Source organism: Alexandromys fortis, unplaced genomic scaffold, assembly GCF_014885135.2.
Source record: "Alexandromys fortis isolate MF-2015 unplaced genomic scaffold, M_Fortis_MF-2015_v1.1 scaffold_19, whole genome shotgun sequence".
NCBI classification, from domain to species: Eukaryota; Metazoa; Chordata; class Mammalia; order Rodentia; family Cricetidae; genus Alexandromys; species Alexandromys fortis.
Genome location: NW_026067890.1, coordinates 17,300,595 through 17,325,157, shown reverse-complemented (window position 1 = coordinate 17,325,157; position 24,563 = coordinate 17,300,595). Strand labels below are relative to the sequence as shown.

Below are 24,563 nucleotides of genomic sequence, written 5' to 3'. Positions count from 1 at the left end.
ACTCCAGGGTTCCGTTCACTTACTAGATAACGAGTTACAGCATTTTGATCATGATACCCAAAAAGGAAGACAAGGCATTTAGCCCAAATCCCTAATTTCATACACTGAAAAACTAGCCAGGCAGGCCTGGTGGCACAGTCTATAATCCCAACACTCCTGAGGCAGGAGATGGTGGTATCAAAGCCAGTGTGAGCTGCAGAGGGAGAAGCTGCTTTAGTGAACACAGACCAGACAACTAAACCACAGCGCAGGCTGGGTGGCTTATACCTCAGTCCACCACCTGATTGGAGAATACCTGACCAGAACCCTAACTAACCTTATCAATGAAGTTGCTGGCAGTGCTACTCCAAGTACCCTTTGTTGTGAATTTCAATTCAAATCCATCTTCATTCACGGAATGTCACCCCTATCCTGGGTGATTAAGTCTCTCTGAGAAAAGGCGAAGAGAAAGTGCTGGCTTCCTATCATATCGTCTTTGAAGCGCACACCAAACAGCTTACACAGACAACCTTAAAGCTGAAAGAAATCACTCGTAAACGACGCTGTAGTTACCTTGATAAATTCACTTTTTATTTCCTTTCCTTTCACTTGTCTCCTGTTAGTGCCTTATTTAGATTGATGCAGAGCCTGTTTTTCAGAGTCATGAGCCTCTAACTTGTTACCTGGAAATCGTTGAAAAACATTGCTGAATATAATCTGCAAAAATCCTCTCAAATTGCCTGTACTGTACCCTAATTATACACTCCTAGTCTCATATTGGGTATAATTGCTGATTTTAATAAGCAATGTCTAGACTAAGAAAATAGCGCTAATATGTGGTAAACACTTGGTCACTTTTCTTTTACAAAACAAGACAACAAATGTAGCTGACAACTAGAATCCCTCTCCTGTGTCATTAAAGTCAGCTCCTTTCTACCTGTGGCATGCATTGACGGTGGTGTAAAGATCTCAGGCTGGTACCAACAAATAGCAATGCAGAACTTACAAAAGCATCTCTGTTCTGAAAAATAAAGTGAAACTGGAAATAAATACTTTTCTTTTAAAAGTGTTTTCTTTGTATTCATAATTTCATTTTACTTATTGCTATAAACTAAGGTATCCTTCCCAAATTCCTATGTTAAAACCTGAACCCCCAATGTGATGCTGGTCAGAAGTCCGGCTTGGGGAAGCAATTAGGTAACAAAAGGTTCTCTCCAGTTAAGGACCCATGCCTTTCTAAAAGATCTGGGTTCTTTTCCTCCTCTTTTCTTAAGAGAGGACACAGCAATGTGCCCCTCCGAATCCCGGAAATCAGAGCCCTATGAGATACAATGTATCTAAGTGCCTTGCCCCTCCACCACCCCTCCCCCTCCCCCACATGTTGGCCTTCACACTAAGCCCCAAATGTCCAGATTTTATAGCCCTAGTCTTTTGTAATAGTTATCTGCTATGCCAGTGGGAGCTCACAAACCTTTGCTGATTTTAAAAACTACTCTTTGGATTTGGTTACATTTTATTTGGTTTGTTTTCCATCGTTTCAGAAGAGACAGAGTCTATTGAAAGACTCCACTCTTGGGAACAATCATTAAAAGGGGTTGTTTTCACGAACGTCATTCATAGGAGAGGTGATCATTGTGTCAGCGGCTTCTCCCTGTGAGCGGGAAGAGCCTGCCTCCTCAGCAGGAGTTTCCAGCAGTCACAGGCTCCAGCCTCCATCAATGATGACAGGGTTGCCCGTTACATAGGCAGACTGCAAGGACAAGCACAGGGGACACACAGTTAGGCACGCTGGACCCACGGTGTATTTTGGACATTTCTTAGGGCTGGGATAAACAAAACCTTTGATGCTCATGCTAACAGGAAACCATAACTGAACTGTTTGGATGACTTAGAACAGCTGAGCATCCCATGACCTGGAGCACATGGCCTTGAGCAGATTAGCGGGTCACATCCCGCGTACAGTCTGTTTGCCTTCAGAATCACAGTCTTAAGGAGAGGTGGTAGAAAGTGCACGCAGAAACAGCACTTGCTCTATCATCTTATTCTGAAGCTCAGAACCATTCAAAGTCAGGTAACTTTTAGACCACTAATGAGTGTTTTTCATGTGTGCCAGTCATTAAGTGGTCATATTAACAATGGGGAAAAGAGAATGTTTATTAACTGATAAATTCATGAATGCACACTAAATATATTTTTAAATCTACATAGGCAATCATTATTGCAATACACTAACGGGTCAAATTTTACTCCATGCTAGACTCAGATGCCCAATTATGTGTAACACTCAAGGGTCTTAAAGAAATAGTTATTGGCTTCTGTTTGTAAACATTCCATTTCCCAGAGAACTAAAGCTGAAGTCATGGTAGAAGTTTAAAAATATCCTAACTTGCCATGCAGTGGTGGCGCACGCCATTAATGCCAGCACTCAGGAGGCAGAGGCAGGTGGATCTCTGTGAGTTTGAGGCCAGCCTGGTCTACAAGAGCTAGTTCCAGGACAGGCTCCAAAGCTACAAAGAAACCCTGTTTTGAAAAACGAAAACCAAAAACAATAACAACAACAAAAATCCCAGCTTGTCTTCTGGACATGGACATGACAAGACCCTTGAAGTCAGGCGTCCATAGCAGCTGAGGAGGCTACCACTCCATGTTAAGAGGGAGGGAGGGAATGGTAAAGTCCTTCTCTTAGCAAAAGAGCTTTTGGCCTTTCAGGGCTGCTGGGGGAAAGGAGTCATTCTTCCTTAGTACTGTAGCCACTGGTAGTCCATTCGCATAAATAACCCCACACCCATGCTTTAGAGGAAGCAACCCCGGGTATGCTCAGAGGGTCATTAAAAAAAAAGACATGAAAGGGGAGTAGACTGTTGAGAAGAAAGGGCACAAAGGAGATGGGAGAAAGAGAGTAATGGGAGTAAACATACATTATATAGATGTATGAAATTGTCAAAGAGTTAAAAAATAAAAAAATCTATTCCCTTAAAATGGATAATAAACTCTCATGTTTGTCTCCTTAGTTTGACAGAGATCTGAAGCTGAAATCATTGAAAGAGGCAGAAGAAAATACATTTTTTTAAAAAAAATTTAAATACATGAAAACAGTAAAGTGTTTCCTTTAGTAATAATTTTCCTAGCAATTCCCCAGCTTCTAGGAACTGTTGCCCACAGTCTTGAGGAGTGGTACATAAACCATCTCAACCTTTGTGTCTGTCATGATCACCAACCATCTGGGTGGCACTAAGTTACTGTGAAGAGGAACTAATAGGCAACCCCGCTCACCCCCACCCCCAGAAATGCAGCAGTCCCTCTAAGACGGGGTGGAGGCTCAGGGCACCCTGGAGGCACACAAACTTCACACACCTGGGGAAGTTACAGCAGGCAGGATTCTCAATGGCTCTGCCCCGCCCTGCCCTCCTGCTTTAGAGGCAGACACTGCTGAAGGCGGGCTTTTCAGTGACACAGTCATCCCTGCCCCTGTTATTAGCCCCTTGCCCACACTTCTGTTAGTGACCCCGGTAAAAATGCGCTGGTTCACCAAGTTAAACACTAGTGCAATTGTTATTCTGTCTCTCGTGCATGCAGAACAGAAGAGGATGTTTTTAGGCTCTGTACCTTGTAGGAGTTTTAGCTTTATCAGTCATACACACTAGTCACTGGGGAAGAAATTTGTTATTAAACAACCGTAAAGTCGAAGAGACAGAATTAGGCATTTCTACACACAATGACAAACAGGAAGGGGAAAAGTCATGGACCCTCCCAATCAGGTCACTAGTAAACTAAAAGGACATAAACCAACTCTACCCCCAAATACAATTTAAGCTGGTGAGCCTGCTCATATCCCCCCCCTTCAACTCTCACACGCAAGAGGGTTTTATAAAAGCCAGTTCACAAGCTTCGGGCAAGGGGACTGGAGGTTAAAATACACAGACACACACAGACAGAGAGACAGCGACACGGGTCATCCTTGAATTCCCCAAGAATGCCCCCTTTTTTTGTGTTGAGGGGTAGATTATATAGAGATAGCCACTCCCCAGCCAAACCTACCAGAAACCATTCTCCTGCCATCAGGAACTCCTGAAGGTCTCGTGCTCAGAGCAGCTGTAGGCACTCAGATCAGGGGATTACAAGAAATTCAGGATCTGGTGTCTCACTGCTCCCAACAGAAATCAGAACTTATTCCTATCATGTGACAAAGACCACAGACTCGTGGAGCTGTGATGAGGACGAGCAAACAGCAGCCCAGTCTGGTAGAATAACAACTAGGAAGAGAAGCGCTTACCTCATCCGAGGCCAAGTACACACAGAGCAGGGCCACTTCTTCTGCAGACGCAAACCTTCCCGTCTTCTGTCTGTTTAGGAAAGCTTGCAGTGCCTGTGGCCAGAGACAGTTCCAGATGAAAGAGGAGGGCTGGCTTGCTTATGTCTCTGTAACACCATCAAGGAATCTACAGAGGGACTAGGGCCATCAGGTGGGCTGGCTCGTGCAACACCATCAAGGAATTTATAGAGGGACTAGGGCCATCAACTAAGGTTGCTCTGACTTTTTCCACCTATGTTACCCAAATTAGTCACGATACACGGAATCTACAGATACTGCGATCAGTAAGAAAGCAACTAGAGTTGGGCGTGGTGGCATGACGCCTTTGATCCCTGCACTCGGGAGGCAGGGACAGATGGATCTCTGTGAGTTTGAGGCCAGCCTAGGCTACAGAGTGAGTTCCAGGACAGCCAAGGGCTACACAGAGAAACCTTGTCTCAAAAAAGCAAAACAAAAAAGAAAAACCCCAAACAACAACAACAACAACAAAACAAACACAATTAGAACGCCACTAGGAATGGCCATCGAGGTCAGTATGGGGAGCTGAGGAAGGGGGGGGGGGACACAGCGACAGCCAGTCCAGTCCGGGATGCACAAGACTCTTTATCTCAGAACAACAACAAAGCATTAGCAGACATAACATCAAACTGAGCATCTCAGCCACTTTCAGTGCACAGCTCGGGGGTAATGGTACACACACACACACAGTACCAGGCTCCATCTCATTTTTCATCATGCAAAACTAAACATCTCCCTCTACTCAGCAGTAACGTTCCCCTCTCCCAGGTGTGGTAGCCACCGCTGTACTTTCTGTCTCTGTGGATCTACCTACTCTAGACAAGGAACAGGGCATTTCATGGTTTTCAAAGAAAAAAAAATTTGGTCAAAAGGTTTGAACACATTCCAGCTGCAATGTATAATTACCTCTTTGGGGTCGTCTCTGGCTTGTATTCTTTCTTGCAAAGATGGAGTGTCAACTGTTCCTAAACCAAAGGAGACAGTGACTGTGGTTACATCAGTTGAAAACGGAATTAAACCTTAAACTTCTTTTACTCATGATAAGCAGGCAGTGAGATCTTTGCCCTTCCACTTAAATGACACCTGCCTGGATGTTAGGGGTGATAACTTTTGTAATGTCATCAAAACGCTTTTTAAACACACACACAGCGATTCTCTGGGACACTAGGCTGGGATGCTGGAGAAGTTACCAGGCATTTTTGGTGACACACCGTCATGCTGTATTTACTTGCTGATTTTAGACGCGTGTTTTTGCATGCCATCTCAAGTGATGCCCACAGGGGTCTCAAGAGAAGCAGAAAGCGGCAAATCTGAGTTTCGCCAGTTTGCCTTAACGATTTCAAACCCTTCTTTTCTGCTGTGATGTTCCCTGGGGATCCTGGGCTCAACCTCATGGTTGCCACAGACCTCACCTATCTGCATCCTTGTGTGGAACCATGGCCTTAGGGTCTCAGTCACATCCTGCTACACACAGCAGCTCTTTCGTCTCGGCCGGGTCACTCACCCCCTCCGCAACAGTGTGAATCTCCACTTTACTGCAGAGGAGACATTCCACTTACCAATTTACAAAATCTTCTTCATTTTGCTTGTCAATAGCTTACTTAAAGTCCAAACTTCTACCAACCAATGCTCACCCCATGTTATCCATAACAGTCCTCAAAATCCTATAGCTGTAAGTGCTGAGAGGGTGTCATATTTTATACGGGACCACCACTGATAACATGAGATGAAAACCATGTCCTCAGATCAATGCCACTCCACTGGTGTCTGCCATGCCATGTCTTCACGCGTGGCTGGAGTGTGGTGACTCACAACCATGGGCACTACCCGAGGTGCGCTCACTCCTTTGCTTCTGGGGCGGCCTCCGTGAATCACAGCTAGTTCCCTGTTCCAGAGTTTAATAACATATTTTCCAAGTCCTATGAAAATTCTAGTTGTGGACACAAAAACATTTTTGATATCTTTTGCCATTTTTCTCCTGATAGCCAATGCCATCCAAATCAGCTGTAGTCAAGAATGAATGTTGAGAATGTCCTTTTTCTGTGACGCTCGTGTGGCTGCATTTCCACACCCCGAAAATGACACAGACCATCTTAATCTTACTCTCTGCAGCTCAGACATGAAGGGTATTCAATAGTCTCTCCTATGTACATCTGTGGCTCTAGGACTTCCCAAATGACACGCAGATCTCCCACCAATGCATGCTCTCCATTCTGGCATGCCCATCAGGTGGACCATCCCAGCTCTGGCTGTAAATATTGAAAACCTTACTCTGGGGCATACAACACTTCTTTTCAGAATTTAAATTCCTTGGCTTTAACACTTTTCTTATGGCAGTGATGGGAGGAGGCAGTTGTAGCAAAAAGACCTCTGTTGCCTTTGATTTTTGGATAACCTCTTCTTTTTGCCTGTTTCCTTATCTGTCAGGTGCTCCCTCACCTGCACTGATGCGGTGCCAGCAGCCACGTTATCACCCGTCACCAACTTCACACCTGTGCCCTTGGAAATGTCCCCGCCATCACAGACTACTCTCTGGCTCTGTCTATCATCTCTGTTCTCTCTCGGCCCCAATAAATCTCTTCCATGAGCTCTGTGGCATGGTAAGATCTCCACGGCATTCCTTGGCTCTGATTCTCCAAGGTTATATGAAGCAGCAGCTTCTGCTTTGACAGATCTTCTGTTATCCAGTGCTTTTCAGTGTGCGGTGCACTAGTGAATGGTGTGTCAGTGTGCAGTTCATCAAAACTGCTCCCCTCCCCCCCAGCTGTGAGTCTGGGAATCTCTTTTATTTCAAGCTTTGAGAAACCACCCATGAATGGTGGCCTGAGATATCTAGGTTTCTGCTGGCACTGTTCGGTGCCCTGTGTTCATTTTGGGTTGGTGGAACCAGAAGGAAGTGCACCTGCAGTGACCTAGAATCCGTGTCTCACCCACTAAGAAAAGTGGTTTTGCTGGATGTAGTGATACGCACCTCCAATCCCAGTAGCAACGGGGTACAAGAAGGCTGATCCTGTGAGACAGAGACCAGCCTGCTTCACACAGTGAGTTCTGGCAGCCAGGAAGCCAGACAAACAACACAGAAAAAGCAGAGCAGTGTTCTTGCTTCTTTGCAGAAGGTGGCCATACTACTTTCATAATGGGAGCAAATATTTTGGCTTTGAGAGTCATGTGATCTGTTGCAACCTCTCAACTCGGCCTTCGCAGCAAGAATGCATCAACCATCCAGGCGGGAGTGTCTCCAGTAAGCTTCACTTATGAAACAGGCCACAGCATCCTTGATTGAGGAGCCATCCTGGCGTTGTTTGGGATTTGGCAGACCCCTGTGCTCCACGAGGCTCCCCTTTCTCTCTCTCTCTCTGCTGACTCATGGGTGTGTTCTCCCCTGATAAGGTCAGCATGGTCTGCTTTTAAAACAACAGATTCTGGCAAGTTTAGCGTCTCAGCCTCTTAAGTCTAAACTGTCCTTCATATGCTGGATTTTAAATCCTTCTCATTGAGGTTTCTTCCCAGTGACTTGGAACTTTTGTTCATCCAAAGCTGAACTGTTCTCTTCACTGGGCCAACCTTTAGTTTAAATGTCCCTCAATGATGAAAAGAAACGGAACACATGATAAACAAGCTGGTGAAAATGTTGCTTATGGTGCCTAATGCAAGGTAAGAAAGGCCAAGTTCGCAGCCCTCCCTGCCCGGCTCACCTGGGCACACACAGTTGCATCTGATGCCCTGCTGGATGAAGTCGGCAGCCACAGACTTTGTGAGACCGATTACAGCTGCCTTGGTTGCGCTGTACACACATCTGTTTTCCACACCTGGATGGGAAGGGATTAGAGACAGAGCTTCTTTTAGAAAGGAACACAGCTCCATCCCCACCCACCATGTTCACAGTCTTCCCATCAGCTCTGTTTTTATTATTTACTTATAATAAAAATGAAATCAGCTCTCCCTTTAAAGAATGAATGGCTTCGGGCTTTCTCTTCTCCCGTAATGGCGACAGACACAGTTCCTGAATGCAGAAAATGCAACCGCTATAGGCGGGACCTAACTCGGACTCTGGGGTTGAGATGCTGCACCTAGTCTGTCGCAGCCACCTGTCAGTACCGCTGCAGGACACCCTCGTTCCTCTCTAGATCTTCCTGTGTGAAGAAACAAAACGCCCATCTCCCTTGCATTCCGCTCACATGTATTTCACGCACTCATAAGGGGCAGAATGCTGTCTCCGCAGGGATTTCATCTTAAACTCTCAAATCCATGAGTGCCGGGCTGTGACATTCTCTCCAGCCCTTTGGCTTGGCTTCCCTGTCTGAGCTGTCTCAGACTCGTGCTCACAGGAATCTCTCACATCCGGGGTACTCTGCGTAACATTGGCTCCACTGATGCTGAATCTGGCAGTGCCCACCTGTAACCTAGCCCTGCAGAAGCGGAGGTGCGAAAATCAAGGAAGGGGAGGTCAAGCCGGCTTCGGTGACCTAGTGAACTTGAGGCCAGGGGCTTCCTGACATGCCATTAATGAGAAGCACAAGACAGGATTTGTCCCCTTGTGTACTGAGAATTTTGGGGGGACAGATTCAAGGGGCATCCAGCTCAGCTTGGACTCAATGTATCATTTTGGATCACTTCGGTGATGGATCTTTTCTTCTAACTCAATTTTCACTTCCATGCATATGGAAGGAATAAAAGGAAAGGCAAAGACAGCATTTTTTAAATTCAATTTGATGAGCGGCACATCTATCCGTACAACAGCCCCGATGACATAAGCTTGAAGATCACTTTTTAAAAAAGCTGTTCTGAATTCTCATGTGAGTTTTAGGAATTTGTGTATGCTTAGTTCTAAAATACATGGCTCATGAAAGTGTCTCTCTGTGTGTGTGCGCGTGTGTGTGAACTCAGTCCCCCACCCCCCACCACAAGGAAGACGCTGGTACCTTTGATGCTCGAGGCCACAGAAGACATGTTGATAATGTTGCCAGATTTCTGAGCAAGCATCTGCAAGACAAAGTAAACACATCTCTGCTCTGCAGGCAGAAGCACGAGCTCACTGCCACACTGCATTGACTCCTAGACAACCAGGCCTCTTTCTTTGTTTTTCATCTTCTTCTGGAGACAGACTCTTCTTACACTTACAGCCCAGACTGGCCTTGACTTCAGCCTCACAAGGGCTGGGATGGCAGGAGTGTACTACCAGGTCGGGCTCAATTTAATTATCTTATTAGCTACTAACTTCAAGCTCCATGAAACAGCCTTACAGAGGAACCCGTAATCTTTGCCCATGCATTGCTGAGAGTCGGTGGCACATCCAAACACCCACTGGCATTCCTAAAGCATGTCACCCCCTCCTATGGGTACAACATTATCAGTAAGACCAAGAATGAACCCTGAGCTAAAAGGCCAGGAGCAAACATCAGTGTGTTCTTGATGGGGGCAGACAACGCTTTATGTGAATTGAAAGACACGGGACATAGTCCCTGCCCACAGGAGACACTGGTCTGATTGCAGAGGCTGATGTAACAAGAAGCCAGCAACAGGAGAAACCTGCAGAGAGCTGAGGAGAGGATGGGGTAGGAAGGGCCTCTCTGGGGCTGGGGCATTGCAGAGGAGCTACTGAGGAGGGTTAAACTATGTCAGTCATAGAAGGAGAATACAAAAACCAAGGTGCTTCAAGGAGGAGGTTCTACAAGTGTAAGGTCTCTACAAGGGACCAGGAGGAGGGGATGGGTCTGGCTGGAATGGAGGCCTGTGAGCAATAAGGGTGCAGAGTTGAACCTAGGCCACCCCGAAGAACTTGGGTTTGACCCCTGGAGGCACTGCAGTCACGACGAAGGATCTAAGGTGGAAGAGAAGTGGAACCTTCAATTTGGGGATTACAGAGCTTACTCTGGTGCCAGGAGCGGAGCAGGGGAGGCAGAGGCAGTGGCTTGGGAGAGCGTGGGAAAAGCAGAGCTGTGGAAGGATCCAGGACACAGGTGGAGTGTGCTTGCTTGCTCAGCATCCTGGAGGGAGGATCAGCAGCACACTGAGAGGGAGCACCAACACAATAGGACTGCCACCCCCCCCCCCCCCCCCCCCCCCGCTAAAAGGTGGCAGCATCATGAGGAGGGTCTCCGGTACCTAGAAAGGACACTCCAGTGACTCACTTGGTACAACTTTCAAATGCAGATGGCAGGGCCCTGGCCCAGATCTGAAGTCATGTGCAATGAACAATGCTATTCGGAATTTTAATTTAGATGTTATTGATCATTACTCAGATACATGCTTCCAGGTAACAGATCAAGGAAGGTATGGGCACCTATGGATGTTTTGGGAGAATAAACAAGGAGTTGAGAGAACTTCTGGGGTTGGGTACCAGTTTCTCAGCAAAGTCATTTGTCAGATGGAGGGCACGGAAAAGAGTCAAGGCAATGAAGAGGAAGCGTGGCAGAGAGTTCAGACAGCTGCTGGGGACAGAACACAAGCTAGAGAACAGGATGTCTGGCGTGTTTGTGACATAACAGAGATCGGTTCATCGTGGTTCTTTCCAGAAACTGATCTTGACAGGCAATGTAAAGGACTTAGAGAGAGAAACAGCTCTCCTGTTGCGTGAGTTTCTTTACCAGGTTTAGAAGAAATATAGGAAAGGAAAGGAGTTTTGTGACTGATGGGTCCAGAGCTGGGGTGGCCAAGATCATCTACTTCCTTGTGGTATCTTTCTTACTCTCCATATTCATACCTGGGCTAATTATACCCAAGATCAAAGAGTACAGGACAAAGTGCAAGGCACTGGGCTGTATGGGCTAAGAGCACACAGGTGGGGCTGAGGTGACCAACCATGGCAGAGACACAGCAGGCGGAAGCAACATTTCATTTATATGTACCTTTCTTTTGAGACATTGTTTCTCCGAGTAGCCCTGGCTGTCCCAGAACTTGCTTTGTAGACTAGTCTGGCCTAGAACTCATAGAGATCCTCTGCCTTTTAGTGCTGGGACTAAAGGTGTTGTGCCACCACGTCAGGCTACACTGTATCTTTGAACATGATAAAGGGGACCAAAAAGTCAGGCAGAATGCCTCCTCTTCTGCCTCCTGTCTAGCACCCAGAAGGCAGAGGAAGACAGATCTTTCTGAGTTCCAAGTTAGTCCGGTCTACATGGCAAGTTCTAATATAGTCAGGGACATGTAAGACCCCATGTCAAAAAAAAGGGGGGTGGGGTGGGGGTTAAAAATCTTAAAAGATGAGGAATAGTCATGATGTATAATAATGCAAAAAAACAAACCCCAAAACCAAAACCCAACAACAACAAAAAAACCCCACAAACCCAAGTTTTCAAATAATTTCTTTTCTTATCTGGTTTATCATTTTTTCTTATCTAACATAACTTACATATAATAGTTAGATAATATACACAGCTCAGTTTAGTATATACACTGGCTGTGATACAGGCTGTTTCCAATCTTCTGAAATTCAGGGAGTTTCCAGGGCAAAACTCAGGCCTCGGTCACCCCAGCGATGCCAATCGTATCCCGGCACTCCCCCACCCACTCAGTTCTGCCTACTGCTTCCATGACTCTGCGCCCCGCCCCTTGTCCTTTTCCAGGCTCTCTCCCAGGGACAGCACAGGCTGTCACAGCTCATGGCTCCTCCTGGCTCCCTGGGAAGCGGCATTTTTTCTGCTGGGGAAGACTGTGAGGTGATGGGCTTAGAACAACTGACTTCCAGGAAACTCAAGCGGAGGATCCCTCTGTTTGAATCTAGTTAGTCCAAGTCAGACCCAGCCCTCCTGTCCCCATTGCCAGAGCTCAGCTCAGCTTGTTGTTTCTTGGCATTCTGAGTCATTAGATCCAATGTGTGGGCTCTCTCTGGACTGAGAAATCTGATTCATTTAGTCAGTGTTTGCTAAATCCTTCTGTGACCAACCCTGAGAAGACAGAGCCAGGGGGAAAGTCAATAAAATGCAGACCCAAAGACCAAAGACATCCCCCAGATTTTGCCAGGATGGATCTTCTCTTCTAGAGAGCCTGGCATTCTGCAGTACTCTTCTCACGCTATTTCCAGCTTGGTCTCTGCCTCTTGGACTGGTTTTGCAAGCTAGGAATGGTTTGCTGCACATTTATCTGTGAACAAAAGTCTTCTACAGTTATTCCTATGCTTTGACCAAATGACCTTTCAGATCAACATGGGTTTTACATCCTGGAAATTTTTAACCTGGTTAAATGTGTGTCATTGTTGATGATGCAGCAAATCCCTGGACAACCAGGGCTGGAAGTGACGTGAAATGTGTCCTCCTCATCTGTAGAGGAACGAGACACACAACGAGAAGGGCAAGTGCCACCTCCTAGGGCATACAGCCCAACAGCTCAGTGTGTGTTTAGGGACTCAAGTGCCAATGTCTGAGACCAGGAGTCAAGGGCAGTGCCATCTTTCCCACTAAAACTAGGCTGTGCTGCGAAGCCCCCATCCGGGTTCAAAGCTCCCAAGTGTTGAGACCGCAGGTGTTTGCCCTGCACCTGTGTAGAAGCCACTCTACACAAGTGGTGCCAAGTCCTTCTGATTCCACCTTCCAGTCATGGATACTGTTTTCTAAAAACGAAAATGTATTTTGTCATCGTTAGGATCATGAGCTCATGATCTGGCATGGATGTCTTAAAAAGCTAAAAACTTCTACCTGCACTGTGTCTCGTGCCCACCCCCGTCTTAGCCTCTGCTTCAGACCCGCAGCAGGCTGGGGTTGCACCCGAGTGGGCTATGTGTAGCTGCCTTTTTCTTTCGATCACTAACCAGCTCCCAGTTAAAGAGACTTATTATTAATTATGAACGCTTGGCCTTAGCTTAGGCTTGTTCCACTAGCTCTTTTAACGTACTTTAACTTTTTTTTTTCTATTCATCTACCTTTTGCCTTGGGGCTTCTTACCTTTCTTTCATTCCATAAGTCCTGCTTTCCTGCTTCCTCTGCGTCTGGATGGCTGACCCGTGGCACCTCTTTGTCTTTCTTTCCTGAGCCTAAATTCCTCCTCTTACTTACTGTCCCTGCCTGGAAGTCCTGCCTATACCTCCTTCCTCACTATTGGCCATTCAGCTTTTTATTAGACTAATCAGGTAGCTTAGGCAGGCAAGGTAAAACAACAACACATCTTTGCATAGTCAAACACATATTCTGCAACATAAACAAATGCAATACATCTTTAGATAGTTACACAAATGCAGCTCTTCTTTTCATAGTTAAACAAATATTCTGCAGTAGATATGTGTGCTGTTCTCTGTGCCCTAGGCTTCTCCTTCAGTTCTTCCCCCCAATCCTATACTAAGTGTTGGTCTTCAACAAATCCATTAAGGTCCCAAGCAACATCTATAGACTTTAAAAAGGTAACAGTTTTACTTACATGTGTCTACTCATTTTACAGGTTTACTTTATTTTTATTCAAGTGTACGTGTTTCTGTGAGTGTACACTACATGTACGTGGATGCTCCAGAGGCCAGAAGAGGATCTTGAATGCTGCAGGTTGCAGTCACTACAGGGAACCGAACTCATGCCCTCTGGAAAAGCAGCAAGTGCTCTTAACCTCTGAGTCATCCTCCTGCCTGGAAACATACTTTTGAGGGAACAGTGAGTCCAGTATTATGTGGACGGACCAAAGATCCTTTTAAAGCATTAATCAAGTACTCCAAAGCAGACCTTCAAGCTGGGCGTGGTGGTGCATGCCTTTATTCCCAGCACTTGGGAGGGAAAGAAAGACCGATTTCTGTGAGTTCAAGGCCAGCTTGGTCTACACAGTGAGTTCCAGGACAGTCAGAGCTACACAGTAAGATAGTGTTTTTGGCGGGAGGGGGGGGGATGTATACCTTCCTTGGATCTGAACGGGTTCTGTCTTCCGTCAGGCCCATTCACTGTCTGCTCCTATTGGTTTAAAAACTCATGCCTGGCCAGGGTCACACACCTTCAACATTTACACCCTACCAGAGCACCCAGAAGAGTTCTCCACTCTAAAGGCACATAATGATTTGTTTGAAAAGGAAAATGTAGGTTGGGCATGGTGGAGCACATCTTTAATCCCAGCACTGGGGAGACAGAGACAAGCAGATCTCTGTGAGTTCGAGGCCAGCCTCCTAGTCACCAGCCAGGGTCACATAGTGAGACTGTGTCTCAGATAAAAGAAAGGGGCTGGAGAGATGACTCAGTAATTAAGAGTATTGGCTGCTTTGATGCCTGTAACTCCAGTCCCAGGGGATCTGATGCCTTCTTCCGGCCTCTGGGAATACACAGATATACATGCAGGTAAAACACACATAAAATATTAAAATAAAATAATTTTAAAATAGAAAAAAAAGTAAGTCTTTGTGGTGGAAAAAAGCCCTGGGGCATAAGCACCTTGACAGTGCTCAGACCCAGAAGGGTTGCGTGAGCCTGGGCTCCTTTCCTCCCATCTCAGGTTTGCCCTCTGTGTAGTCAGCTGCTGTGATAAACTTCACTGACCTCACGGGACTATTCTGCTGCTGCAGCAAGAAGCCAGTCCATCGCTTCCTTTCGTTCTCTCTGAGAATCCCAATTTGCCAGTGAGGTCAACGAGATCCTCACTGTTACCCTAGCTCTTTTGTCCATGTGGTACCCATAACCATCCAATTTATATGACAAGCCAAATAAGTTTCTCACCCCTCCATAAAGGGACTCTCTTCAAAAAAAAGAACTTTGTTAAGTTCCTTGGGGGGTCGCCTCAGTGTAGCATGGGGTCTGGCATGTTGAAATGCTTAGTCAATATTCCCTGAATGTAAGAACTGGAAAGTTAAACAGATTAATCTCCATACACTGCCTTGCTATAAATGCTCAGTCCACATTAGTCCACATTAGTCAACATTAGCCGTGATCGCACTCAAATACACGCGTGTGCCTATCGTCTGAGGATCCAGTGGGAAAGATGGCGCCCTGCTTATGCTGTCCGTCTGTCCATCCTCTTACTTTGGGAAGGAATGCCTTGATCATCAGGTACATGCTGCGGACGTTGAGGTTCATCGAGAAGTCCCAGTCTTTTTCCTCACAATCCAGGATGGTCCCATGGTGGACAAAACTGAACGAGCAATAAAACAGAGGGAAAAAAAAAACCATGATTAAAGACTTAATCATGGGCTGGAGAGATGGCTCAGTGGTTAAGAGCATTGCCTGCTCTTCCAAAGGTCCTGAGTTCAATTCCCAGCAACCACATGGTGGCTCACAACCATCTGTAAAGAGGTCTGGCGCCCTCTTCTGGCCTTCAGGCATACAGACAGAATATTGTATACATAATAAATAAATAAATAAATAAATAAATAAATAAATATTAAAAAAAAAGACTTAATCATGCAGGGGAAGACAGGTTTCATGAGTATGAGTTTAGCCTGGTTTACAGAGCAAGTTCCAGGCCAGACAGAACTACATGGTGAGACCTTGTCTAAATAAAGAAGACAGACTAGGGACATGGCTCTTGCTGCCAAGCCTAAAGGCAAGAGTTCATTTCCCAGAACCTGTGTAGTAGAAGAGAAGCGACCCCTGAAAGATACATGCCGTGAGCTCTCACAAACATGTGCGTGCACACACACACACACACACACACAAATGTTAAAAAATAAAGGAAGAAAGAAAAAAGAAAAAGAAGAAAAAAAGAAATCATTCTTTCGAAAGAACAAGGCAGGAACTGCTAAATATAAGAATCTCTATACCAAGGGCTTTGGAAACTCCAGTGCTTAGAAACAGAAAGGGAACAAGGACAGTGGTTCCATCTGATTCCTGTTTCCAGGGCAACAGTGCCCTCAGGTGGCATAGGCTAAAGTTCTACAGGGAAATCAAAACTGGCAAGACAATCTGTGTCTCCCCTTATCAGTGTAGCAGAGCAACATTGTAGCTGTTACCGTCTGGCATAGTGAACAATGGAGAAAAACAGACAGATCCCGAATCGACCTTGCCCCCTTGCAAGCCATTCTTCCTCCAGGGAGCTTCCTGAACATGGCGTCCTTACAGACTCGGTCCTCTGGACTGCGACTATGCAGTCAAATATAAGATGTAGTCGGGAACAGTTCCCATGTACTATGGGATTTCTGGTTAGTCACTCAGTAAGCTTCTTCTAGCAAGAACCACGCCCAGTCTCCTGCATCTTCCGCAATGCTGAAGCCTGAATGGATGCTCAAAACCCAATTACGATGTCTCCAGATACAGCCTTGTAGAAGGACAAGCGGATCATTTACAAAAGGAAACATCAAAACCACTGCTTTGCTTAATTTACGTATCTTGCGTCAGTGCCCACTCTCTTCCTTAGCTTTACTTGTCTGTGGGCCCCAAGTTCACGTCAAACGACATAGTTGTCTCATTTATTGAATCATTCAGTGATGTGTGACATCAAGCCTGACTTCCCGAGGAACATGCCGAGTTTTGTCAATTAATCTTTCTTTCATACGATCAACAATCATTTAATAAGCCCATAGAAAACGTTCTCAGACAGAAACCAAAAGTTTACAGTTACCCAGCCACATTGAAGAGCACATCGATTTTCTCGACTTCGGAGGCAAACTGATCAATTTGCTTTTTCTTGGTGACGTCAAGGACCCGAGTTTGGATACCTGAAGAATAAAGTAAAAGACGGTATTTACAAAGAACTCATGAACTACGTAACCTCGAGGATTTGGCTGCTTGGCAGTGTGGAATGTGAATAACGTAGCCTTTCCATTTAGGCGGTAAACGACGCAAAGCCATCAAAGGCATTAGCCCTCTCAAGAGGGCAGATCTCAGGCCAGAGACATGGCTCAGTGGCTAAAAGCGCTTACTGCTCTATCAGAGGACTGGAACTCACAGCCCAGCCGTCACAGCAGGTGACTCACAGATGCCTGTAACTCTAGCTCTGGGGGATCTTACGTTACCTTCTGTCCTCTGCGGCACTCACATATACACATGCTCACACACACAGATAAAAAGTAAAGTAGATCCTTAGAAACCTCTCCTAAAGATGTACAAATCTTAAAGGGTCATCTTCCACCCCTCAGTAAATCCCTGTTAGAGTCCACAGCCGTTAAGAGCATGGTCGGCTTTTCACTCTTTTTTTTTTTTTAATTTATTTATTTTATATGCATTGGTATTTTTGCCTTCATATATGTCTGCGTGAGGGTGGAGGATCCCGTGGAACAGGAGTCACAGACAATTCTGAGCTGCGCCAATGAGGTTTACATGGTCGGCTTTTCAGACCACCTGGATTTGATTCTTGGCACCCCTGCTAACAACCTGTGACTCCAGTTCAAGAGGCTCCATCGCCCTCTTCAGGCCTCCATGGGCACTGCACCCACTTGGGGCAGTACCCCATCCACACACATCAAACAAAAATTAAAAATTTGTAAAAAAAAAAAAAAAAAGCTCTGTGTTATACAGTGGGTTGTACTTTTCACTAAATGTCTCTATTTTCCTTCCAGCAATATAAAACTAATGAGTAAAGGCAACAAACAAACAGAAGACCAATGGAGTCCCATCTGCCGCTTAGCTTTTAATGGGACTATGAACATTTTTGCAAGAACATGAGACGATCATACTATGATTTTGGCACAAGGCTGCTCCAGAGCAGCCAAGGGCAGCAGCGAAGTCATCATTAATAGTTAACCGGACAGCTGTTAGTTCTCACAGACCTTTGTAATCGGGAGCAAAGACCCCTCAACAGGTTATGCAACAGGAAACCTTAAGTTCGTCCCTTCAGATTTCCTCCTTCTGCTTCTGCCTGAGCGGACTATTTTCTGCAGATCACAGAACACAGACTCATTATGAAGGAGTCAGACTCTAAGAGACAGGAGTCTGGAGCGGCTCCCAGCATTTCCTTTCAATGCTCGGCTCGGCGTCTTTGTTTTCTGATACCGAGCTGATGCCGAACCGGCAGGCAGGTTGCTCACCTGGGTAACTTTCCAGCTCCTGAAGTTTGGATTCGTTGATATCTGTGGCTATGACCTTGGCTCCTTCTCTGGCAAAAGCCTGCCAGAAATAAAATATGAATCGGTCCTTTGCTTACTGGAATAAATTGTTTCAAAAATGGAAAACATTTTTCCTTTCGCTGTGTTTTTTATTGTGTTTCCGATAAAGCAGGCGGAATTTTCATCTACCTAGTCTCGTTTCCACTTTTCCCACCATCATTTTTTTTTATGGGTCATTAGGGCAGCGCAGTATACATTGTATTTTGCATCTGACTTTGTCTTTTTATTATCAAACAATACAGTATTTTTTTTTTAAAACAACTCTAACTCAAGGCTGAAGGGATGGTTCGGTGGTTAAAAGCTGCCTGCTCTTCCAGAGGACCTGGGTTTGGTTCCCAACACCCATACGGCAGCTCACAATTGTCTGTGTCTCCAACTCCAAGAGATCTGATAACCTCTTGTGACCTGTGCAGACCAAGTGTGCCCTTGGCATACATATATACATGTAGGCAAAGCACTCTACATAAAATAAATATTAAAAAAACCCACAAGCCCTAACTCAGAGCTGGGTGTGCCTTTGATTCCAGCACTTGAGAAGCAGAGGGACACGGGTAGAGGGATCTCTGTAAGTTTGAGGCCAACCTAGACTGCATAGTGAGACCCTGTTTCAACAAACAACCCTGCAATACCTGTTTCTAAAATAATGCAGCTATTCTGCGATGAGACCCTATTTATGTTTTTACTTCTTTTTTTTATCTATTTGTTTATTGTATATGCATTTGTATGTATGTGGGCATGTGCCACGGTACGCATATAAGAATCATTTTCTCCTTCCAGGGGTCAAAGTTAGGTCTCAGGGCTTAGGTGACAGTGACTTCACCTGCGGAACCAGCTCCATGGCCTCCTTGTGCCACTTCTGAGCAACGAGTCCAGAGGAAAACAGGACGTTTACCTCCGAGGACTCCAGCAGCGATTTCATAAACGCCAATCACTGACAGCGATGTATTCCTACTGCAGTGTTAGTCAGGTAGCGAGGTGATGAGGGAGAAGTCGAGGTACCTCAGCAAAAAAACGAGCCGAGAGTTTTATAACGATCGGGTCTTAACCTTGAACTGACTGCGTGCCCTGTAGAGTCAAGTCAGCGCCTCACGGTGCAGATAAACTGGGACAGAGGAGTTTGATTCCGGGTCAAAGTCGCGTGATGCTAAGTAAGCACAAGGAATTCCTTCCTTCTTCTCAGTCAGGGACTTTTCTTTTGAACTTAGGATACGTGGGCTGGCAAGATGGCTCAGTGGATAGGGGCACTTGAAGAAACTCCTGCACCGTAGGGGCTCCCAGCGGGGGCTCCCTCACAGACCCTGGTTAGGCACAAACTATATCCAAACACAGAGATCCTTTACTAAGCAGGGAAGAAAAGTTTAACTGTCTGCTTTCCGATTCAGGCAGAAAACAGCACCAAATGACCTTGCAGGTGTAATTTTTTTTTTTTTTCCAAGACAGGGTTTCTCTCTGTAGCCTTGGAACCTGTCCTGGAACTCACTCTGTAGACTAGGCTGGCCTCGAACTCACAGAGAACGGCCTGCATCTGCCTCCCAAGTGCTGGGATTAAAGGTATGCACCACCACCACCTGGCACAGGTATAATTGTTAAGAAGAAAAAATAGGGGAGGTCTATGTCAGGATGGGCTAGGATGCGGTGGATGTTTTGATTGGGCTTGCTAATTAGGTGAACCAAATGAGGCCTTCCATTGCTGGACCTTGACAGCCAGCCTTGGAGGAGGAAGTGGCCAAACAAGGGTTAATAAGGGAATTAATTGGTGGCTAGCTTTAGGGAGGTAATCTACGGTTTATAAGGGAGGCAAGGTCTGCCAGTGTCTGTTGGCCAAACCCGGGCTTGCTAGAGCTTTTCAGCACTCACCACACAAACCTAGGGGCTTGAGTTCAACCCTGGAATCCATGGCAAAGAGAAAGGGTAAAACCAATCCCATAGGGTTGTCTTCTCATCCTGGTGCAAGTGCTACCCCTGCTACACAAACTGCACACACACACACACACACACACGCACACTGCACACACATGCACGCACTGCACATACACACACACCATATACCACACCTACCATCCACACGCGCACACACACATTGCACACACATACTCCATACACACACACACCACACACATGCACCACACAGCACACACATAGAAGCACACATGCACACACCAACAAACAGGAAAAGACAGAAGTACTAAAAGTAAGAACAGTGAGAGGCCGCAAACACAGCTCAGTGGCAGGCCTGCGCGCTTAGCCTGTGGTCTTAGCATGTGAGCTTAGCCTGCTTGAGGTCCTCAGTTAAATTCCAGGCTGCAACAAGAAAGAAAAATAAGGAGAAAACCAAAGCAAGGGAAGAAGAGAGACAGGGAAGAAAAAGAGAAACCAGCAAACGAGAAGGAAATAACTTTGGCGTCAGTCTGCACACGTCCAGACAGTGAAAGTAAGCCACCGCAGGCTCGAACTTACTAAGGCTGAGGCCCGGCCGATCCCTTGAGCGGCAGCCGTCAGGACAATGACTTTGCCTTCCAGTCGGCCCATGGTGGTGAAAGACCCGGATAAATCCAGATTCCTCTAGCAGAAAGAGTAGAGCCAAAAATCTAGCAGGGAGAGAAGAACCAAAAATCTAGGTTAGCTGCTTCAGTGACTCTATTCCAGGAACTAGCTGACCATAAAGTTAGATTACAATCTTGAAAATAATCTTGACAAACGGGGAGTTACCCCCTTGTAATGATCACTGGTATTTTTTGGAATTTTCCAATGATCACTGGTATTTTCGTAATTTTCCAATGACGCTCTCCCTACCCCCTTTGGGTTGTGGTTTCTTCCCCTAAATACACCCTCTCCCGGCTACTCTACCCCTGCTTGGGAAATGAGTTTCGGCCCCAGTGCACTAGTTCCTGTTCCTGTCAATAAACCTCGTGTGACGTGTGACTGCAGCAAGGATGGTCTCTCTTGAGTGAGTTCCTGTGTGTGTGTGTGTGGGGGGGGGGGGGGGAGGGTCGTGTTATCGCGAGACTTGAGTGAGAGTCTTCCACTCCGGGGGTCTTTCAGTGGAACCAGCAGCTTAATCCAAAGACACAGCTTTGAATGACCCACGTGCAAATCAGCTGTGCAGGTGGTAGGTGACACCTGGAATGAACACATCGACTTGCTCCTTTAATAACGTGGAGGAAGGGCCTCTGTCCACACTGTCCCACCAATCAGTGCTCAGGAGGGCTTCCCCTAGATGCGTCCCTAGCTCCGAAGTGCACGGAGCAGCCCGCTGAGGAGATGACTGGTGAGGGGCACTGGGCTGGAGTCCAGCTTTTGCCTCCTTCCCATCCTCTAACGCCGAGACGAGAGAGCTCCCCTGTCCCTCGCTGTCCCCACTGCTTGGCCCACGTTTTTAAGGCGTCGTTGTTGCTGCCCATCCTTGCTGTTTGGGGCTGTTTTTTAGTTTCTCCTTGGAAAACTGTTAACCTGGCTGACACTGTTTTGAAAAGGGCCAGCCAGCGGTTTCCCGGAGCCCCAGTAATCAGCATTCCGGGATGAAAATCCCTTGTCTTTTAAGACTCCCCCGTTGCCTTCCCTTCCAAACCCTCCCACCTCCCCTCCCCCCCAAAACGCGGCCGGAGGAGATGCTGATCCATCCTGCACCTGACGGTATTGACAAATCTCCCTATTCTTTGGTCACTGCTGGCAAAGGCACAAATAAAACACTTCAACCTCCTCTCTGTTCTTCCATCCAAGTCCCCTAGCTACCGCACAGAGGGTGGGCTCAGAAAATAAAAGCCTTCATTGTCTTGAGTCACCTGTTCCTTCCTCTGCAAACTTCTGCTGAGTCAGAGAGGCAGACCCCTGAGGTTTATCCTTGTCCCTTGAAAAGATTTCACAGTGAGCCTTAAGATTCACTGACCAGAAGGGCTGGAAAACCAAACCACAGCCGATACCTTCCTTTTGTACGGGGCATGGGGTGTCCGGCTCCATTCTGAAGGCAGGAACCACCATGCTGCGTTGTCTGGAACCTGACCTGCCCCAACTCATGACCCTGACTTGTTTTTTGGAAATATCCAAACCCTCCCAATATTTATGGTGACCACATGGGGACCATATGGTGATGGCTGCAGGAGTTTCGAGATTATTCCGTACTTACTGTTTTGTTGTCTTCTGTAAACCTGCCTTGCAAGTACTCGTGATTTTACTCCTTAAAATGGTCCTAAGAAACAGACTCAGGACTGTGCTCCCTTTAACCAGGCTTAGGAGGCAGCCACTGGCCTGCTTTCAGAGTAACACCTTGGATTTCTAGTAGGAGAAGCTCAGAGCACTTTCAGGAATTTCAAGTATTTTCATGAGCCAGAGTTTACTTAGGACAGATACTGAAAAAGTTCTCTTTCTTGAGCTGTTTTCAAATACAAACACATACAGGAGGGATAACCCCTTTAAGGAGTTATCCCATTCTAAAAAGCGATATGGAGAACAAGGCCGCACAAGTTCCACATGTCATTCCCCCAGAGTTTTGTTATAAACCATTAGAAAAATCTTACTTTAGAATAGTGAGTCCACACGGTCCTCCAGATTCCTTCAGAAGACAGACTTCAGATCTTTGTGCAGAAGAAGTCACATGTTGGTTAAATGCATGCTGGGAGGTGGAGTTCAGGCTCCTCCGGAGGACTTTGAGAATTCCAGTTTTGTGAGCTTTTAGACGAGGCAGTGCAACCAGCTGCGTACTTTAGATGTATCCATGCTGCCATCTAGTGGACAGAGCATAGAACTACTACTGCCAAACAGGAAGTCTTGTCTTTTGTTTGCACGGATTACTGAGCCAGAGAGCCTGAATGTCCAGGAACCCAAGACCCTGGACCTTCCGGTTGTCCTCACCCTGAATCCAGACTGTTTTGAGGGAGGGGAAAGAGAACATCTCTGTGGCTAAGGTCTAGTTCTGGCATTAACCTGCCGCGTGCAGTCAGGTCTAGCACAAATACACCTTCAGCTGCAGAACGCCCGCATCCTGGCTCCTGGGCCTGGGCATGGAAGAGAGCACCCAGCATGCATGGAAGTCTTGAAAGGAACAAGCGAAACAGCAGGGGATCAAGCTGGCTGAAACAGACAGCTACGACAGGGAAAGACGAGGTCTGGTGGGCTCTCTTGGCCAGGCCAGAGACTGGTGGGTTAATCTGATTGGTGTGATTAGGCAGAGTGATTATGTAGGTCATGTGTGAATGTCCTACATAAGCCGGGGTACTCGATACATGATGGGCACACGTCACCAGGGCCTCTTGCACTGTGAAGGCTACAAAAACAAAGCTATCAAGTTCCTCTCCTCCTTTGTTGCCAGGGCTGGCCAGCCACACCGATCCGGCCTTGGAGATGCAGGCTGCACTTTCTGAGAGCTCTGGCTTCTGCTCTTCTCTCTGAGCAGCAGCTGCGGTGTGGGTCTGAGAGTCGGACACGGGCAGGACATGGGCAGGACAGAGCAGAGCAAGACAAGGAGCTGGTGCTTCAAGGCTGGCTCAGGGTGACTCCTCTGCACTCTGTGGCTGCAGAAACTTCTCAGCATTGCTTATCCGTGTTTGTGTCTTTTTGTTTGTGGTATTACCGGGGACCAACATGCTTAGGAATAATGAAAAGAAACAAACAAAAAGGCTGGGCGGTGGTGGTGCATGCCTTTAATCCCAGCCCTCGGGAGGCAGGGGCAGGCGGATCTCTGTGAGTTTGAGGCCAGCCTGGTCTACAAGAGCTAGTTCCAGGACAGGCTCCAAAGCTACAGAGAAAACTTGTCTCGAAAAACCAAACCAAACCAAACCAAACCAAACCAAACCAAACCAAACCAAACCAAACCAAAAACCAGGGCTGAGTATCTTGCTCAGTGCTGGTCTGTCTCACTTGGCAACCGGCCCTGGCTTTGGTCTCTAGTACCACATAAAGTCCCAGCGTGGTGGGTGGTACACTGCCTGGGAGCCAAGCACAAGGAAGACATGTAGGAGGAGCACAAAGGTTGCCTAGTAACTTCAACGCCAGCCTGAACTACAGAAGATCCTTATTCAAAACAGGAACCAACCTCCCTCAAAGGGGAAAAAAAGCCCAATTTAAAAATAAAAAAGACTACAGCAAGTCCTGCATCTCCCCTCAGTAGTTCAGCAAACCAAACCTGCAAAGTGGCGAACTCGCCAGTGTTCTTTCTTATATGGGAAAGGAGAAGAAAACATTAATTAGACCAAGGATGTGAGAGGAGGGGGCGTGGCGTGCAAGCGCAGTAGCCAAGTGTTTTGCCGCACCTGCTGGAAAAATGTCAGCTCTTTACAGAGGACACGCAGAGGAACCGAAGTGGAGTTGATAGCCGTCTTTTCA

General features: G+C 46.6%; 1 protein-coding gene across 1 annotated transcript; it reads right to left on the bottom strand.

Annotated features, from left to right (window-relative positions):
* Window positions 1-1,389: 1,389 nt before the first annotated feature.
* Window positions 1,390-22,900, bottom strand: Bdh2 (3-hydroxybutyrate dehydrogenase 2). Its single transcript, XM_050158214.1, has 10 exons — window positions 22,760-22,900; window positions 20,703-20,833; window positions 18,168-18,246; window positions 16,763-16,859; window positions 15,229-15,337; window positions 9,232-9,292; window positions 8,005-8,118; window positions 5,216-5,274; window positions 4,253-4,345; window positions 1,390-1,729 (listed from the first exon to the last, which is right to left on the bottom strand). The coding sequence occupies exons 2-10, from the start codon at window positions 20,772-20,774 to the stop codon at window positions 1,676-1,678; spliced, it is 738 nt and encodes a 245-aa protein (XP_050014171.1). The 5' UTR covers window positions 20,775-20,833; window positions 22,760-22,900; the 3' UTR covers window positions 1,390-1,675.
* Between the last annotated feature and the right edge of the window lie 1,663 nt (window positions 22,901-24,563).